The 19,890-nt window shown below is 55.1% G+C and overlaps 1 protein-coding gene across 1 annotated transcript; it reads left to right on the top strand.

Moving 5' to 3' along the window:
* Positions 1 to 6,553: 6,553 nt before the first annotated feature.
* On the top strand, positions 6,554 to 18,374 carry SCRT2 (scratch family transcriptional repressor 2; the record flags this gene model as incomplete). Its single annotated transcript, XM_080813718.1, has 2 exons — positions 6,554 to 6,686; positions 17,581 to 18,374. 2 exons carry the CDS (start codon positions 6,554 to 6,556, stop codon positions 18,372 to 18,374), a joined length of 927 nt encoding a protein of 308 aa, XP_080669844.1.
* Between the last annotated feature and the right edge of the window lie 1,516 nt (positions 18,375 to 19,890).

Raw genomic sequence — 19,890 nt, 5'->3', positions numbered from 1 at the left:
ATTCAAGAGATATAGTCATTGAGCCCATTTATTTGCCCAGCACTCTGTAGATGATGGGACGTGGCGGTAAAGGGAGTGGATCTGGGCTCCCATTTGAGGAGCATTTGGCCCTGGAAGGGGGAGGAAGAAGGAGAACCCCTTTGGAGGGCCCTCCCCTACCTCCCCTATCCCAGCATTGGCACCTTTGGCCCTCTTAGAGGGAAGGACTCTATGGTTTAAAATCAGAGCTTTACAGCCAGATCAGCCTCGTTTGAATCCTGACCCCAGCTGGGTCTCCTTAGGCAACCATCTTGCCTCTCTGAGCCTTGGTTTCCTCTTCCGTAAGATGGCGACATCAGTAGGGCCCCATTTGGCCCTGGGTTGTGGTGGTTGAGGTGATGGTTAAATGAGGTAATCCACACAAAGGGGTGGATTTGGTTCCTGGCACTTAGTAAGTGCTCAATAAATGTCAGCTAGCATTATTATCACGTGGTTCTCTGAAATGTGCTCCTTCCCACCACATGTCATGTCTGTCCTGGGCTAGATCCCAGGGTCAAGCAGAAGGGTGGGGGGAGTGATAGCAGAAAGGGGAACTAGACAGGAGGGAGGAAAGAGTGCTCTAGGCAGCAGGAACAGGTCTGCAAAGGCCTTGAGGTGGGAAGCTTTGAGGGAAGAGGGTAGAAGCTTCAAGAGGGTCTGTGACCTGGCCACACCCACAACCTCTCCAGCTGGCCCCTTCCTGGAGCCCGCTGAGGCTCTGAGCTCCTGCGGCAGTGAGGAATGCAGACTGAAGGCTGCCAGGGCCTTGGCCACGGGAGAGGAGGCAGTGGGGCTGAGCGGTCGGAGGCCCGCCTCTGGAGCAGACCACATTGGCTGTGAGACCTCAGTCAAGTCACTTAAACCCTCTGGGCTCTGCTCCCTCCTCTGTAAAATGGGGTTAACCATCATGTCTGCCCGAAAAGGCAAGTGTGAGGATTCACTCAGGTAATAATTTGGAGAGTGTATGGATCAGTACCTGGCCCAGGGCTCAGAGCTGTAAGTGTTCATTAAATGAATAAAATAAAAACACGTGTGGCTGTGATAAGAGGGCTGCCACTGGGCCCTCCTCTGGACTGCACGCACTGAGAGTGGGGAACCAGGGCATGGCCGTTCCACCCAGCGCAGGGCTCCTCCGCAGAAGACCTTTGCCCTGACCAGACTGCCCTGGACCCAAACGGCCGCCTGAGGCTCTCGCTCCACCATCTTCCTTTCTCCCATCTCCCCCTTCACAGGGGCCAGACCCGTGCCCTGTCTGAAGGCAGCCCTCTCTTCTCCACAGGTCTTAGCTCTCATCAAAGTCTGTCCCTCCCCCTCCGCGTTCACACCTGCTTCCCAGAGAACCAAAGTGGCCCAAGAGAAAACCCCACACCCATCAAATTCCGGAGGACCCGCTGGGTGCCCTGAGGGCAAGACCACCTCTGCGAGTCTTGGGGTACAGAGCTTCACCCTTCTCTGGCCTCTCGCCCGGAGGAGGAGGGTCTGGATAGAGCACACTGGAGAAGCAGAGCCGCGTAAGTGACGCTTACCAGAAAAAGGGCCCCATCAGCATGCAGTGAATGCATTTGTGGCCACTCTCCTCCTTGGAATTCATACAGAATTCCATTATCGGCTCTGGACAGCAGCTCAGGGACTGTCTTGTCTCATGCCCATTTGACAGATGAGAAAGCTGGAGCCCAGGAAGTGGGAGCAGAGGGAGTAGCGCCGGGGCTAGAATCGGGCTGCTGACTTGCAGAGCACTGCTCCTTCGCAACCACAGACAGTGAACCCTGCCAACAGGAGGCCTCAGTCCCTCTATAGATGTGCAGAGAGAGCCGCAGGCGGGGGGGGGGGGGGCCCTTTTGCCAGCTCCCTGGACCAACACAGCCCTGAGACCCATACCCAGACACTAGTAGCTACCCTCCCTCCTGACGGGCAGAGCAAGGCTGAAATGTGGAGGATACCAGCGCAGACTAAGGAGGGCAGGAGGGCCGAGCCTGCAGTCCCTACTAGTGAGACCCATTATATCAAGCCCAGGACTCCTGGGGAGGCAGCCAGCAGGCCACATGGATCTCGGACCCTCCTCAGCTCCTCCACAAGGCGACCCTGTGGTCTTGAACCGGTCATTTCAGCCCCGTGTGTAGAATGGGGCCTAACAGAGGCCATGGTGAGGCTTAGATGAGTGAAGATGTGTAAATTAAAATAGTCAACAATTATCAAGTCAAGTTACTGTGGAACTGCTCTGTGACAGGCACTGCTTGAAACATTTCACAGGTACATTATCATGTAATCATCACCCTTGTGAGACAGGACCTGTTAATACCCCCATTTTACAGATGAGCAAACAGAGGCACTGAGAATCCCACCACTAGTGAGTGGCGAGAACTGAAAACAGCCTGACTCTGAATCCCTCTAGCTAAAGCCACCGGCGATGCCCGCTTCTGTGGAGGGCAAGCGTTTAGAACAGTGCCAGGCACCCAGAGCTGCCCAGTGATGCTGCTGTTGGTAGAACAATTATTATTGTCGCAGGGGAAACTTGCCACCAGCAGCGCTCTCTTCCCAAAAGTCAGAAGGATGACTATCCTGATGTGTTTTTACAAAATCTATCAGTTCTTCTCCTTAGAAAGAAGGGAGTAGTTAGCAGGTGCTCAAGGTAAACGTTTGTTGAACCGAATATTTAATGGTCTTTTTAGAAAACATGAAAAGAAGCGGGGAGAAAACCCATAGGCCTCCCGTCCTTCTTTCACTTTTCTAGGCATGTTTATTTTTATTTTGGTTCTTAGTTGCAAACGGGCTGTGAGAGATTTCTGGATTCTACGTACTTCACTTAACATGATTCCATGAGCCCTTCCCTCGTATGACGATTTTTACTGACTATAGAACAGGCCATCTCACACGTGTCTTCTTCACAGCCCCCTCTCCATTTTCTCCAGTTCGGGACTTTTATTTCGGTCTCTGATGCTGCAGCGAACATCCCTGAGATTAAAGTTCTTTACTTATTTGATGTGATTTGGAGACATTAGTTTCTCATAGTGGATGTTCTGGAACCAGGAAGCCAGTGTTAGGGGAGATTTTGGGGACCAAAGCCCCTTCTTGGTGTCCCAGTGATGAAGCTGTGATAGCCATTGTGTATTTCATTCATGTTTCAGGCCTCCCTACCCTATAGGTATTCTTGAACCTCAATTTCTGGGCCCAAGGTTTCTTCTTCTTCTTTTCTTTTTTTTTTTTTTAAAGATTTTATTTATTTATTTGACAGACAGAGATCACAAGTAGGCAGAATGGCAGGCAGAGAGACAGGAAGGGAAACAGGCTCCCTGCCAAGCAGAGAGCCTGATGGGGGGGGGGGGCTCGATCTGGGGCCCTGAGATCATGACCTGAGCCAAAGGCAGAGGCTTTAACCCACTGATCCACCCAGGCGCCCCAAATGTTTCTTCTTATCTGCTAAAGGTGCCTAAGCCACCTTCCAACCAGAGGACAGAGACCTGGGATCTTATGCTCAACCTGGCACTGGTGGTCAACAGGACCTTGGAGAAGCCCTGATGACAGAGAGCCCAGTCCCAGCTCTGTCCCTAAGCCACTGTGAACACTCAGAGTCTTGGAAAACTCCCTGGGTTCAGTGTCATGGTCTCTTTGTAGGAAATGGGAACGGTAGGACTGACAGGCAGGCAGAGATGAGCTCACGGGCACCCAGGTGTCTTTTTTTTCATTCATTTGAGAGAGAGAGAGCCCACAAGCAGGGGGAGGGGCAGAGGGAGAGGGAGCCCAAGGCAGTCCTTGATCCCCAGGACCCTGTGATCATGACCTGGGGCCGAAGGCAGATGCTTAACAGACTGAGCCACCCAGATGCCCCTGACCCAGGTGTCTTATCTACCACACTGGACTAAGCACGTCTAGACGCAATCTCAACACAGATGTCACCTCTTCCAGGAGACTCTTCCTGGCCACCCTGGCTAGGCACCATCATTCTCCATCCCCTTGCCCAGTATTATGTTCCGCACTGAGCAACTATTTGAAAGGATATTGTTGATACCAACATTTCCTTCTTCAGTGTCCCGCCACAGTCCCTTGAATGTCCCCTCCAAGAGAGAAGGGATGAGGACCATCACCACTTACTCCACAGAACCCCACAGATACGTGGGGTGCTCCAGGCAGAACCGTAAACACGGAAGCCACATGTATTGAGCACTACTATAGGCCGCATTCCACTCCAAGCCTTTTATATATAGCAGTTCTGGTAATGCTGCCAAGCCCCTGAGCTGGCAGCAGTTATTATCCCCATTTCATAAAGGGAGAAAGTGAGGCACAGAGCAGTTGAATAACTTGCCCATGGTTCCACAGCTGGTAAGGAGGAGAGCAGGGGTGTCCCACTGCATATCGTAAAAGTATGCTGAGCCAAACATGGGACAGAGTCTCTGTCCCCACCAAGCTCAGGGGTTAAAGGGCAAGCTGGGCTAGTCTACCATATAGGAAGTCAGGATACTTCCTAGAGGAAGTGATCCCTCAGCTAAGACCTAGGGGTGTGCTAGGATGAAGTGAGGAGAAGAACAATCTGAGGAGAGGAAACACTGGCCAAGAGAGAAGCCAGTGGGCTCCAAGCCTAAAGAACTAGAAGTGGCTCGTGTGGCTGTAGTAGGGAACTCATGGGTGTGCCATGAGTCAAGGGGTATGATCATCTCAACCCTCAAAGACTAAGGTTTAAAAAAAAGTCCCAGGAAGCAAACTGTATGAGGCAGTATAGCTGGGAAGATGGGCAATGCACACACCACCCCCAAGATCATGCAGGGCCTTGGCACGCTCAAGGGCCCAAATTTTATTCCAAGATTCTACATCATACCTCAAAGACTGTGCGAACCCCTCACTCATTGGTGCCCAAAGGCCATACAAGGGTTTCTGGAAATTTCTGCTGACTCACTGTAGGACCTCAGGCACCTCCATACCCTCTCCAGGTCTTAATATCCCAACTGGTATTGAATGACCCAGTCCCAAAAGCACATCCCCACTCCATCAGCCTGGCATCCCATAAACAAAATGCTATTCACCAGTGAGGTCCTGGCATTCCTGGAGTCCGATTCTGGGACTCTTGTGCACTGGCCATCCCATACTTGCTGAAGCCAGCCCACCACCATGGCACTTTGCCAAGCAGTCTCTGGGCAGGGTGTTGGGTTCTCCTGCTCCTCGTTCCTCCCAGATATAGGAGCTCCCCCAGGTTTTGGCTGGATGGTGTGTGTGTGGGGGGGTCTGCTCAGATCCTCCTGGAGACAAAGGAGCTGACCTGCAAAGAGTTCCAGCGGGAGCCCCGCTCCCCCTCCCTTCCCCCCTCTCCCTTCCCAGTCCACGTGTCTCTATTGTCTGCTCCCCGCTTCAGGGAAAGACACAGCCTCGGATGTGTCAAAACCACCACCCCCCGGCAGCAGGGAAATTAATTACTGGACGATTTTCACTTCCTCTTGCAGCGCCTGCCTGAGCTAGGCACCGGAACAGGACCGACTGAGCGGGGCCAGCATCCGCATGGGGGACTTGCTGCCCCCACCAGTTCTGGGAGAAGAAAGTTGAACCCCAAACCCAATAGGGCGCTTCAGTGGGAGGTCAAGCTGGGGTGGGGGTGATGACTTCCTCTAGTTAAAGCTGAGTGTCTACACTGGCCACTTCTGAATTGGGGGAAAAGGAGAGGACTGGAGGCAGGAGGGTCGCAGCTGGGGAGCTCACACTCTTTTCTTTGCATCCCCTTCCCTGTGTCCCCATGTGCCTGAACCCCACCTGCCCAGACCACTCTCTGTCCTCTCTCCTTGGCTTCTCCCTCTATCTTACACTTTTCTTTCCCTTTCTTTGCATCGCTGAGGGGCTTTCTTTTTGTGTGTCTGGATCTCTCTCTTTCTCCCATGGGTGTGTGAGCGTGTGTTGCTACTTCTTTCCATCTCTGTTTTCCTATGTTTCTCTCTTGTGTCTTTTTGTCCTTATCTCGGTCTCTATTTCTACCTCTTTCAGTGTGTGTGTCTCTCTTTCTCTGTATGCCTCTTTCTGTCTTTCTCTGTGTATCTCCTCTCTCCTCTCTCCCTCTCTCTCTCTCTCCCTCCTCCCCCCCACTCCTCTTTCTCCGTCTCTCTACATCTCTGCGCCTTTCTCGCCCTCACTTTCTCCCCTCCTGCCTGCCCGCTGCTCCCTGCGCCTGGCCTGCCCCCACCGCTGCCGGTTCAGGGGAACGTGTGCGGAGCGATTGTCCTGGGGGACATTTGATGGATTAGAGCGCTGAACAGTTCCATTGCTAGGGGACCACCTGATCTCCTCCAGCCTGCGTCCCATATAAAGCCGGCAGCCGGAGTGCTGAGCACAGCTCCAGCGATCGCCCGTCTGCGCGCCGCCGCCGCCAAGCCCGAGCGGGAGCCCGAGCCAGAGCCGGGGCCGCCGCCACCGGTGCCGGCTCCGCGCTGCCGCCCGCCCGCCCGCTGGGAGCTGTCCAGTGCTGAAACCCCGTGCAGACAGCCAATCGCGCCCGACTGGCCGCCTCCCCCCACCGGGGCCCCACGCAAGTGCCCCCACCGAGCCCCCCGCCAGTCGCACCATGCCGCGCTCCTTCTTGGTAAAGAAGATCAAAGGGGACGGCTTCCAGTGCAGCGGGGTGCCGGCCCCCACCTACCACCCCTTGGAGACCGCCTACGTGCTGCCTGGCGCCCGGGGGCCGCCCGGGGACAACGGTGAGTAGGACCCGGCGGGGGGGTGGGGGGGAGAGGGAGGGGAGTTCGGGCCCTCCCCATCTCGGGCCACGAGGAGGGGTGCGCGCGGCAGGGAACCCCGGGAGGAGATTTCCCTGGCTGTGTGCGCCTCCCGGGCTTCCCGAGGGCCGGGCGGGCGGGGCAGGGGCTAGGTCCCTACAAAGGGAAAGTCGCAGGGTCGATCCATCCCACAGCCACGCGCCAGCCCGGACTTTGAAAGTTGTGGCCCTAGAACGGGGCTGGAGTGAGAGGTGGTGAGAGAATGGAAAGAGAGGCACCCACGAAGGGCTAATGCTGGGGGGCTAATGCACAAGGCAGTCTGAGGGTCCTCTCTCCCTGGTGGAGGGAAGGAGGCTGGCTGCCTGAGTGTACTGCCCTAGTGGGGAAGATAAGCAAGCCAGGACTACCAGTCCCTGGGGAGATAGGGCTGGCTCCTTGGGTGTAGCTGGGGGCGCCCTCCTTCCCTTCAAGCCTGCTCCCCCTGGCGATGCCAGACAAGTGTACCCAGGCCCCCTCTCTCAGCAACTCTTTTGTTACCCTCAGCCACATGCCTGCCAAAGGCTGGGCCTGTCCTTGGGGCTGCAAGAAAGAGGGGATTTCTAGGAGGTGTTCCCCCAAAGTGGCTCCTGATCCCCTGGGCTGCACTCCTTCCCCACTCCAGCTTCTCAACCCCCTCCAGAGCCAGCTCTGCTGTTCCTTCTAAGTCCCCCACCCCCAACACACTCCATCTCTTCTCAGAGCAAGTTCCTACAGGGACAAGGGTTTGAGGGACAAGAGAGGTCATTCAGCCTCAGAAGGGGGTGATCTCTGAAGGGTGTGGAGAAGAATCAGAGACTGCCTGTGTAGGCCCCATCCCCCATCAAGGGGATCACAAAAGGGTTCTCCTCTCATGGCCCGTACCAGGCAGGTGTCTGGAGAAGAGGCATCCCTTTGGCAGTAAGAAATCTGACATCACATGTGGCATCAGCTTTGGGGTGTGTGGGGGGAAGGGGGGTGAGGGAGGAAAGGAGAGGGGAGGGGAGAAAAAGAAGAGAATAAAGGGCTGGGGGGGTGAAGGCGGGGGCCAGGGAGGGTGGGAGTTTTCACCTTAGGGATTTCCAAGCACTTCACCCACATTCCATCACTCTATCAAGCCAGGTAGCAAGAACGCACTGGGCAAAGGGCTCTGTGACCTCATCAAGGTCAAAGAAATTAGGGAGTGATCAGGGATACAACTATAGTTCCTCAGCCTTGTGCCTCCCCCAGAGAACCAATCCCCTTTTTCCATTGCCTATATGTCCCCTTATTCTACTGTCCTCTTTTCTTGACCCCAGGGCCTCTTGGGGTCAAGGACAGAGGCCCAGGGATATGGCTGGGCTTGTATGAGTGCTGGCAGGACAGAGGGTAGACCTGGGACCATGCCAGGGCTGGGGAGTACGTGTGCTAGGATCTGGGTAGGAACTGAAATGCCTGCAAGATGAGGATGTGGATCCCTTGGGGGACTGACACAAAGCCCCAGGCTCCCACCCCCTGGAGCCCCAGTGGTCCTGTCCAGGCCAGTTGAGGAAACCCAGAGAAGCTTAGAGAATTTCTCTTGCACAGCCCAAACTGCAAACTATTCCTCAGGACGGAGGCAGGAGCGCCTTGCTTTGAATTCAGTCTCAAAAAGCTTTGAAAGGAACCCTTGAGTGAATGGTGGGGTCAAGGCAAAAGTTGGGGCAAAGCTATCAGCAAGGGTGTTCTGTGGGGGTTCCACCGGGTTTGACACCCTAGAACCTCCCCTGTCTTTGGCCCTTTCCCCCAAAGGGCTGTAGACCAGCTCCCTAGCCTCCAGAGAATACCGAGGCTGTCGTGATAGTCTGATATCTGGCCTGGAACTCTGGGAGACTAGGTCTCTGACTCACTGTGTGACCTTAGGCAAGTGTCTTCCCTTCTCTGGTCCTCTGTCTCCCCAGCAGCGAAAGAGTTTGGATGCTGAACTAAGTATCCTTCCAACTCTGACAAGCTCAGCTTTTGTGAAGGTCAACTGTGAGATGGGAGGCACTGGAGATGCCTGGATGAGGGTCTAATGGACTGCAGGGGGCCATTGTCAGGGTCTCTGTAGGATTCTGTTTGCCATCCAATGCCTGGCTGAGGGTGGCAGAGTTTCTGAGACCAAGTATTTCTTAGCTTCGTTCTCTGCAGATGCCCCACAGCGAGGACAGGCACCCTGGCCTAGCTGCTTTGGCAGTGCCTGCGGTAAAGGGCCTGTGCCAGAGACCGGGGGTGACCCTTCAAGCCTGGGTATGGCTGGGAAACACAGGGTCCGCCTCATCCTGTTTTCAAGGGCCTCTCCTATCGCTGGGGTGTGGCTAGACTGGACAGTGAAGGCTCCCTCATTCCATGGGTGGACAGGGTGCTGGGGGTCCTCAGAGAGCCTGCCGTTGTGGCCCTGTGGCCCGTTGTCTCCGCTCTGCCGGAAATAACCTTGCTGAGCGTTTGAGGGAAGTGTGAAAAATTGCTGAGCCGACGTTTTTCTCTCCCAGCGTGTGTAAGTGTGCTGGGTAAACAAGGAGAAAGAGAGGAGGGGGGGAGGTGAGGAGATGGAGGGAGGGAGGGAGGGAGGAGAAGGGAGGGGGAAGGGGGGAAGGGCCTGGGGCTGGAGATAGTTCCAGTTATTAGAAAGATCCTCTTACAAGCCATTCCTGCAGCAACGGCCACAGGGTCAGGATGAAGCTTGTGGGAGGGGAAGCTAGGGAGGGGTGTGGGGAGGGGGCCTGTGAATGTGGAGGTCAGAAGAACCACAGGCTCCTAACTGATGGAAGATGCAGGGCCCCAAATAAAAGAGGTGTACTCCCAGCTCAGGGAATGCCTGGGAGTGCTGAGGATTCCTGGAGGACTCCTCCTCCTACACACACACACACACACACACACACACACACACACAGAGCAATGCTCTTCTTTGCCTCCCTATTCCCTCCCTTTTCAGCCTCTGAGGGCTGGGCAAAGGGTGCGGCAGGTGCATTGGGGCTCCAGGCCGCCCCCCACCCGCCCAAAGAACCCCGAAATAGGGAAGGGGAAGCCTCCCAAATGGAAAAAATCTCCAGGCCTTTCTGCATAGCTCCCCAAAGAAGGGAGACCAGATTTAATTCCACCATCCTGTCCAATACAATGCCTCATTTCTCCCCCTCCCGCTCCTCTTGCTCCTCCACTGTTTTCTGCCTCAGTGCAGCCTCCCCTTCCCCTCCTCTTCCCTGGGTGATGCTGAACACAGATTCAGTCTTGTGAGATGCCAACTCACGTCCCCCTAACCCTCTCACACCCTCGTCCTCCAACTCCGTCAAGCCCACCGCTTTGCAGGCGCTGGGCCCCCACCCTGGGAAGATGCTGGGCACTCTGAGCCATCCCAGAGCAGGCTGCTGCTCATCTATCTGCACAGCAGTAGTCTCCACGGACCTGAGCCGAAGACAGCTTCACTCCCTCACACTCTCACACCCTAACTCGGAACTCCAGCCGGACTCCTGGTCCCCCTTTCTCTGTATCCCCAGCCGAGTCCTGCCTCCATACTCCTTCAGAGTGCATCTGACCCAGGCAGATGAGGGATCAATGCCAATCCAATAACACAGTTGTCTGCCCTCCACAGCTACATTAAGCCTCCCCAGCAGGCCGGGGAAGCACTCCTACTCTTGCCCATGGGCTTATCTAGTTGACCACATTATACCAGCGCCCACTTCCTCTCACTCCCTCTGATGGCGCCGGGGAGTCGCTCCAGGCCAGGCCTGGAAGTCCGGCTGAAAATCCCCAACACATCCACCCCACACCTCAGAAAGTCCATCTTGAGAGCAGGGATGCAAAAGGGCTGCCCCAATCCCTTGGCAGAGGGAGCCCAGAGAAGGCTGAGGAGGTGCCCAAGGACACACAGCAGGCCCATCTGGCTCTTCTTTAACTACCACTTCCCCTGGCATCTCAGTCTTGGTCTAGGTCAACGATACAGGTTAGAGACATGTCAGAGGTCCAGGTTCAAAGTCCAGGTCCAATGTCCAGTCTAATGTCCAGGTCCAGATCTGAGATCCAAGCCTAACATCCATGTTCAACCTTAAGCCCAAGGTCTAGGTCCAAGGTCAATGTGCAAGGTTATAGGTCCTATCCAATATTCAGAACAAATTCATGTCCAAGTTCAAGTTTCAATGTCTAAGATCAGGTCCAGGTCAATGCTCAGGTTCAGGGTCCAGGATTAAGCCCCAGGTCGAATTTCCAGTCCAAGGTCAGGTCCAGGTCCATTCTTGAGGTTTCCCAGGCTCAAGTCTTAGACCCACCATTAGTTTTCTCTGTGGCCTTGGACTAGTCTTCCCCTACTCCAGCCTCGGTTTCCCTTTCATGAACTCAAGCAGTTGAACTTACTCTCAGCTCTGACCTTCTAGGGATCCAGAAATTTGACTTTCCTAAGAATTAGTCAGTGGGAGTATGGAATAAAAGGGCCCATGTGGGATACAGAATCTGGGGCCCACAGCCTCCCCGAAAACCTGGGGTCACAAAGGGGACATGAAGGCCTGGAGCTGAGCACCCACTTTTCAAACAGTCTCAGTTTGTGGTTCCTGAGGGAGAGCAGAATACATCAAGTCCCTATGTCAGCAAAGCAATTTACATATCTCAAAGACTCCCTGCACCCCCTAATCTCCCCACACACTGTGGGCAAAGGGCAGTGAGCACAGCGGGGGGGGGGGGGTAGAATTATCTCCAACCTACAAAGGCAAATGAGACCAGGGAGGCCCATCACTCACACGAGGTCACAAGGGCATAAATGGTGGACCCAGTCACATCTCCCTGTTGAGCACTTCATCTACACATTCTAGGGACACTCACAGCCTAGAGGTCCTCTGGGGGGCACAGTGAGAGAGACGGGGCCCCTACAGTCCCTGACCTCCCTCCCAGCTGTCTCTAGCCGCCAGCCTTTGGTAGGAAGGGAGGTTGGAATAGGCCCTCTGATTGCACCTCTCTGGAGCAGAGAGGGTAGGGCAGAAAGCGGGAGGCTTGGAGAGCCTGCATGCATTGTGCAAGGGCCTGCTGAGATTCCCCCAAGGGAGCACGAGGCTGCTCCACCAGCCAGTGCTAGGCAATTCAAGACCCTTAGCCACCTACTCCTATCTCTACAACCCCTTGAAAAATCTTTCCTATTGATTCCTGCAGAGCTGTGGACCTCCCTGTGGGCCACCAGGAATTGGGTCACAGTCAGGAAAAAACAGAATATGTGGGATTTCTGGAGGGGAGAAAGTGGGGAGGGACTCTGGAATCCTCTAGACACTCCCTGGGCCTGGGTCAGTGGGCATAAGCCCCACACCCTACAGCCGTGGTCACGTTGGGCCAGACCTCATTCTGTCCCCTGATCATCTGGACTCAGGGACCCCTCCCCAGTGGGCAGGTGTACCAGCTGCCAGGCCCTTGGAGGAGGTGGGTGTCATTTCTGGTCCAGTGCCCAGGGAACAGCTAACAAAGATGCTATAATAAGGGGAGGGGGAGGTACCAGCCCCTTTGCCCAGCTCTGTGAGCAGACAGGAGAAACTATTTTTATCCCGCTTTGCTGCTGACAGACCTGGCTTTCTGCTCAGCTGGCTGGAGCTGATTCTCGAGGCCCGAGGCCCTGGCACAGCAAGCAGCAGCTCTAAATATACCCGTGCAGCAGCCCCTCCAGCTCCCACCACCAAGCAGGGCTGGGCCCTCCTCAGGAAAGTGGGCCACCTGGAAAGCTGGCCCACCACCAGGCCCCTCTCTTTTTCTGCCCATCTCAAGGCAGGGAAGTGGGACAGGGGCTGGAAATTCCCGGCAGGAAGTTTGGGACCCTAGAAATCTGGGAGAGACTAGGAAAAGGAGTCCAGGACTAAGAGGCAGGAGGCTGGCCTAGCTCTTACGAGAGCTTGTGACCAAAGAGCTTGCTTTGTGACCTGAGGTGGGTCAAGGCCCCTCTCTGGGCCTCAGCTTCCGCAGGGCACTGTAGGAAGTGACTATCAGATTCCCTCAGACAAGAGCTAGTGTGCACAAAGCACTGAGCAGGGCACCTTGTATACAGTAAGTACTCAGTGTCAATCACTACTTGTACTACTTTTATTTGCAAAAATTTACGAGGGGCAGGAACATTTTCCCAAGCAGCTTCTCCCCAGCCCCAGCCCCTCATCAACCCATCAGACACAGGCCAACTAGGTGATGTTATCTGAAGAAACCCACTGCCCCTTTCCTGCACCAACTGTAAACTTCCCACCACCAGCAGTCGCCATCCAGTTGGGGTGTTTTGGAAAAAACACAGACTCTGGAGGGTTGTAAGCCTAACTCCTCTGCTAGTGACCTTGGGCAAACCTTCTCCCCTCTCTGGGCCCCCACGCCTCTGGGCGTAGCATACTGCCTGGCACAGGGGGAGGCTGACAGGAAGCAGTGGTAGGTAGCAGTAGTGGTATTTACTCAAGATGCCCCCTGCCCTCACCCCAAGGGGCCAGGCCGATGAGACTGTGTCTGTGGAGCACCCAGCACCTTAATCTCCATGAAATTCCCTTCCCACCACTCCTTTGAGTGCAGGATTTTTAATTTTTTAATCGATTCTGGACTTTCCATCTAAAGTATTAAGACTTGTAGGCAGAGAACACCAAAAGTCATTCTCAGGTGACATGTGCGTGACATCGCTGTATCTCCAAAGTGTCCCTCCAAGTGGCAGGGGTGGCTCTGGTCCCTATCCCTCAAATAGGGGATTTGAGCCCAGAGAGGCTGTGTGACTTGCTCAAGGTCACACAGCTAGGATATGGGTAAAAGAGCCAGGGTGAATGTGTCCCTGGCCATTCCTGCCTCTATTGGGACCCAAACAGGAGAGCCCTGCCTCACCCTGTCAGGTGGAAGACAGGCAGCTCAGCCATCTCCGAGTCACCTGTGGAGCAGAGGAAAGCACCTAAAACCCATCTGGGTTCCATGCACAGTTAGAGCACAACTTAGAGTGTCCTGAAGGGTTCTCCAGGGTTGAAGACCAGAGAGGTGAGGTGCTTTGCCCAAGGTCCCATAGCAGCCTGAGACACCCGTGTGTGTCTCCTTCTACTCCTGGTAGATTAGAAGGATATCACCAGAAATGCAGGGATGATAATGATGACAATAATAAAAGCAGCTTGAGAGGCTATTGTGTGCCAAGCATTGTACTAAGCACTTTATATGCATTAACTCATTTAATGCTATTATATGCTATTATATGCTCCCTTACACATATGTGGCACAAAAAGGTTAAATAACTTGCCAAGGTCACATAGACAGGGAGAAGTCTAGGCTGATCTAAGGAGGATGAGGTGGAGTTGAGGGGCAGTTGGGGGTGTGTGTGGAGGATAGGAAAATGGGCATCCCTGGGGATCTCTTCAGCCACGGGGCAGAGTGAGCCTTTAAAGCATACCAGTCAATCTTCTTCCTATACAGACCAAATCCAGAGAGGTTAAGTAACCTGGCCAAGGTCACAAAGCAAGTTAGAACCACCTAGTCCTAATGTGACCATGCAAACTCTCATAGAACCCCCAACTCCTCCCCACCCCCACAACCCATGCTAAGCTCCACAGATGCGGGGAATCAGGTCTGGCCTGCAATGCCCGGCCTGAAGCCAGTTATGCATCCATCCCTAGGCAGAGGATCAGCCTTTGTTTGAGGAACCCCTATTTCTATGTAAAGAGCCCCCCAGCGACAGGAGTACAGTGCTGCAGTGCTGCAGGCTGCCACCAGAGGGCACCACGGGCAGGAAGCCCAATTTGGGTGAGGACTCGCCTCGTTCACTGAACTCCTCCTACTACCCCACCAGAAGTTTCCTCACCCCGAACATGATATAAAAATTACACATCCTGAGGAAACAGAGGCCCAGAGAAGAACATCAGGATGTGTCTTGGCAGGTGCCAAGAAAACTGCAGCACAGAAACCCAGCTGGGAAGGTTATTATTATTACTAATAATAACACCACACATGTATCAGGGGTTTGCAATGTGCCCAGCACTGGGGTGGGATCCTGGCTCTAAGTCACTTGCTGGGCATGTTACTTAATTACCTTGTGTCTAAATTTCCTGATCTGTAAGACGGTGCCAACTGGAGTCATGAGGATGGAATGCATTCGTGCATATAAAGTCCTCAAACAGCATCTGACATGTTAACTGCTCTAGGATGTTCATCATTATTTCTTCATTTTTCACTCACTGTTTGTTTACTCATGGACTCCTTACTACAACTGTATGCATGCTTACATTATCCCCCATTTTAAAGCTGGGGCAAGAGAGGCACAGAGAGGTCAAGCAGTTTGCCTAAGGTCACACAGCTGGGCACCGTAAAGGTGGAACTCCATTCAGGCAGCCTGGTACCAAGGTGATGCTCTCAACCAGTATGCCATCCTTATTTCATAAAAGAACATGCGAGGCGCTGGTCACAAGATCAGTGATCCCCTGCAAATGGATCCTGTACTATCTATCCCCTGAGGCACAGAGAGGGGTGTGACTTGCTCAAGGTCACCCAGAATCTCTGCAGGGAATCAAGCTGTCCCAAGAACAGCCAGACAGAATGGCTTGTAGCAGATCCTGCTGGGCTGGGGAGTAAGGCTGACCTGGCAAATCTTTATCACCATTTATCACCCATTTCACAAATAACTTACGTTGTGCCCACAAGATGGGGCACCAGGGATAGGAGGTGAACCATCCAGCTGTAGCCCCTGCCTCGGGGACCTCTGGGGGTGTGGAAAACAAGGGGAGCAGTGCAGTAGATCCCAATCCTGGCTCCATCCCTTGAACAAGTTACCATCACCTCTCCATGCTTCCATTTCTTTATCTGTGATAGAAGTGGTTTTGTAACATTTGGTCAGGTGAGGGGAGCAAAGCGCTTAGCACAGGGCCCGGCACGCAGTAAGTGCTCAGTAAATATTAGCTATTGTCATCATTATTCCCAGTAGTTACAGTGGAAATATAGGAGAGAGGAGGTCTGGGAGTGTCTGAAGGTATTTAACTTAAGTCTGAAACAATACTCTCTGAATGTTTTGGGGCATGAGTGCGAAGCCTGATTCCTGGACTGGGGAGTGGGGGGAGCCTCCAGACCAAAGGCAGACAGGAGGGGAGGACTGGGTGCTGAGAGGCTGGGCAACCTTCCCTCCCCAATTAAAAAAACTGCCAGCACTACTGCCTTCTCTGCAACCAGAGCCCCTCCCTACTGAGTCATCCACCCCCACAAGCCCAAACCACTTCTGTGTGCAGCGGGTCCTGTGCCAACATCTGAAGGGAAAGAAGAAAAAAATAAGGGGCCTAACCTTGTCTTCAGGGCTGGGGGACAGTCTGCACAGACTTTACTCTATCACCATCCCAGATCCCGGAGGAGAGGAAAAGGTACAGAGGCTGAATGAGGCAGGATGTTTCAAGGAAGGCAGGCCCTGAATCCAGTTTACAAAGTCCTCTTCCACCTGCTTTCTTGAGTTGGGGAGGTTGAAGGTGAAATGTGGGGAGAGCAGGTCTCAAGGTCAGAAGGTGAGGTTCAAATCTCCCACTTTGCCCAGCTTTCCCCAGCTTGAAACCCCAAAAAGGGGCCTAACCTTCACTGTCCTCCCGGAATCAAAAGACAATGGACACACAACCTTGGTGCTAGGTTGGTAAGTTTGTGCATATCTGCCAGAAATTCTCCTGGGAGCCCAGACCCCAGGGTCCTCTTGGGAGGGTGCTAGGACCAGGCTAGGTCTTGAGGGGAGAGACAAATCAAGGTGGCCCCTGCAGTTGGGAAGCCTCTGTGGAACCCCCTGGGAGAGCCTCAGTCTGTCTACCCACCAATCACACAAACCCAAGTAGACAGGATTTCTGGTCCAACTGCGAAGAGGAGGGAGGAAGAGGGGGAGGTGAATTCTCACAGGGAGACTCCAGAATGCTTCTAGTGGAGCTGGGAGCAAAACAGGCTTGGGAGCAAGGACAAGGATGTCCCATTCCAGGACCGCCTATAATATGCCCCACATTTGACCTCTTAAATCCTCTAGCATCCCTGGGAGGTGGGTCTACCAAGATTTTTAATTCATTTATGCAACATCTACTTATTGCACACCTTTTTTAAGCCGGGCACATGCTGGGCACACAGAGTCAGCCCTTGGAAGCTCATAGTCGGGTGGGGGAGGCAGACGATTAAATAATCTTCAGTAAAGTCACTTTTTCAAGCAAGCAAAAAGTGTAATTATAATAGCTAACATTTATAATAGCAATTACTGTGTGCTCCCCCCCCCCTTCCTGATTTCCTTACACGGAAAATGGGGATGATAACAATACCAACTTTGCAGGGTCTATAAGGGTTGAATGAGTTAACACACATAAACCAGAGGCAGAGCCTGGTGCACGCTTAACACACACTTCTTTTCATCACCTAACTTCTTTTCATCACTTAACACAAAGACTCTGGGAGGCAATGTCCAAATATAAGCTCCATTTTGTAGATGAAAAAACAGATTCAGAGAAGTTATGGCAAGCACCAAAACAGCAGAATGTTCTTAGAATAAAGACAGCATGGCCTTTGGCCTCAACCTGCTAAGGCCTGCATCTTGGCTCCATCACTTACTAGCTGCGAATTTACAGACTCCTTTCGTCTTTATCTGTAAAGTGGGTGTAATACCAGTAAGACTTTCACTGCGTGGTTGTGAGCACTTCAGAAAATAGTGAGCGCACAGCCAGTAGAACCGTGGGAGCACCGTGCTCCGAGGGGGCGGTGCAGGGGTTGTTTTCATCGTGGCCCATGGAGAAGGAATCTGAACCCAGGCAGGGGGAAGGTGCGCGGCGGGGACCACTGTCTTACCGGCAGCCAACGTCTCCCAAGCGCGAGCACGGGGACGCCATGCTGGAAGGCGCGCAGAGTGACCGGCACTCGGCCGCGCCTCACCTTCGTCCCCGCTCCCTTCCCTCCCCTGCAGGTTACGCCCCGCACTGCCTGCCCCCCAGCAGCTACGATGCGGACCAGAAGCCGGGCCTGGAGCTGGCGCCGGCCGAGCCCGCCTACCCGCCGGCGGCGCCGGAGGAGTACAGCGACCCCGAGAGCCCGCAGTCCAGCCTGTCGGCGCGCTACTTCCGCGGGGAGGCGGCCGTGACCGACAGCTACTCCATGGACGCCTTCTTCATCTCCGACGGGCGCTCGCGGCGGCGGCGCGGCGGGGGCGGCGGCGGGGACGCGGGCGGCGCGGGGGACGCCGGGAGCGCCGGGGGACGCGCGGGGCGCGCGGGGGCGCCGGCGGGCGGCGGGCACCGGCACGCGTGCGCCGAGTGCGGCAAGACGTACGCAACGTCGTCGAACCTGAGCCGCCACAAGCAGACGCATCGCAGCCTGGACAGCCAGCTGGCGCGCAAGTGCCCGACGTGCGGCAAGGCCTACGTGTCCATGCCCGCGCTGGCCATGCACGTGCTCACGCACAACCTGCGCCACAAGTGCGGCGTGTGCGGCAAGGCCTTCTCGCGGCCCTGGCTGCTGCAGGGCCACATGCGCTCGCACACGGGCGAGAAGCCGTTTGGCTGCGCGCACTGCGGCAAGGCCTTCGCCGACCGCTCCAACCTCCGCGCGCACATGCAGACGCACTCGGCCTTCAAGCACTACCGCTGCCGCCAGTGCGACAAGAGCTTCGCGCTCAAGTCCTACCTCCACAAGCACTGCGAGGCCGCCTGCGTCAAGGGGGCCGAGCCGCCCCCGCCGCCCCCCGCCGGCGCCGCCAGCTGAGCCGCCCGCTGCCCTCGGGCCCCCACCTCCATCTCCGTCCTCTAAGAGCCCCAGCAGCGTTTCCCTGCCCACGCCCCTGGGGGGGTGGGGGGAACAACCCTCCCCCACCCCCACCCCCACTCCCAGCCCGGAACCTTCCTCTCCCGTCCCCAGACCCACCACTCACCTCCCGCACTGGCTCCCCCCGCCCTTACCCCGACCACATGACCACATCGTCCTTTCCATCCCCAGACTCGGACCTTGACCCCCTGTACCCGCCCTCAAGGCTCCCAACTCAGGCACCAGGTCCGCACCTCTCCCGGGCCCCAGAGCCGGAATGTTCTCCCGCCCTCTCCCAGACCCCGCACCTCTCCCCTATCAACGTTCAGACCTTTCCTTTCGATTCTCAGCTGAGTCTCTCCTACTATTCCTTTATCGGAACCCCAGTCTAAAGCCCAAACCTACCTTTGACTCTCACGTCTGTCCTGGTTTTCCCATCCACGCGGTACACAGGCCCTGCAGCTCCCAGGCCACATTTCAACCCCAGACCCTCCTTCGGCCTATGCCGAGTCTTGCTGTATGTGTGCCCATCTAGGGACTGAATCCTCACCCCTCTTTGGAGTCCCCAGTCTGTCCCTGATTCCCTCTGTAACCCGGCCTTAGGTCCAGTCATTCACATCCCCCCTACACTATGCTCACATGTATTTCCCACTCTCTTCAGTCCTGGGGCCTTCTCAACCACTCCCACCCCCTATTCTCTCCAGACCCCTTCATCCCTCCAGCAACTCTCACCCCTTTGAGTTCACCTGACCTGGGGCAGACTTGAGGGGCAGTTCAGGCCCTGCCCCCTAATGTAGTCCTCCTCTCACCCCAGGACAGCCCCTCCCTGGGCTTCCAGCCTCCAGCTGCCCTCTCCCCAGATTCTCTGAGCACTTTCCCCCACCCCCAGGACTACAGGTACCCCTCCTTATTTGTTGGGGGGAGAGTCTGGGGCACCTCACAAATGCCCTTCCCCCTGTCTGGCTGGGCCTCTCTAGTTATTTATTTGTTTATTTATTATTTACCTATTTATTATTATATTTAATCTCTTGGCCTCACCCAGGGATGGTCTGGCTTCCCCAGCTGGACTGGGAGGCCAGGGAGCCAGGCAAGGAGAGGGACAGCAAAGGCCATAGAAGGCTGTCCCCCCACCACACACCCCATATGGGGAGTGAGGGAGGAGCCTCACCCTCATCAGAGCCTGAACTCTCTGGGGAAGGGGGCACGAGAATGGGAGGGATAGCCTGCTGACCCTACACTTGGGGGGTGAGCTGTATGAGGAGGTCCAGTCATGGGGCAGGTCCCCACCCTCCTGAGCCTTCCACTCCCAGTCCAGGGAGACCGCAGAGAGGAACCTCCTCAATTCATTTCCTATTTATTCCTCTTCTTGAGGGACCCCAGGTTCCAGGGACCGACTGAGCCCCGGACCCCACTGGGGCCTCCGGCCCACTCCGCTCCCGGGAGGAGCGCTCCCTCCCGGCCATGTCTATGCAACTCT

The sequence above is a fragment of the Martes martes genome, assembly GCF_963455335.1.
Source record: "Martes martes genome assembly, chromosome: 9".
Taxonomy (NCBI): Eukaryota; Metazoa; Chordata; class Mammalia; order Carnivora; family Mustelidae; genus Martes; species Martes martes.
Note: the sequence above shows the minus strand (reverse complement) of the source record. Positions and strands in the feature narration are given on the sequence as shown.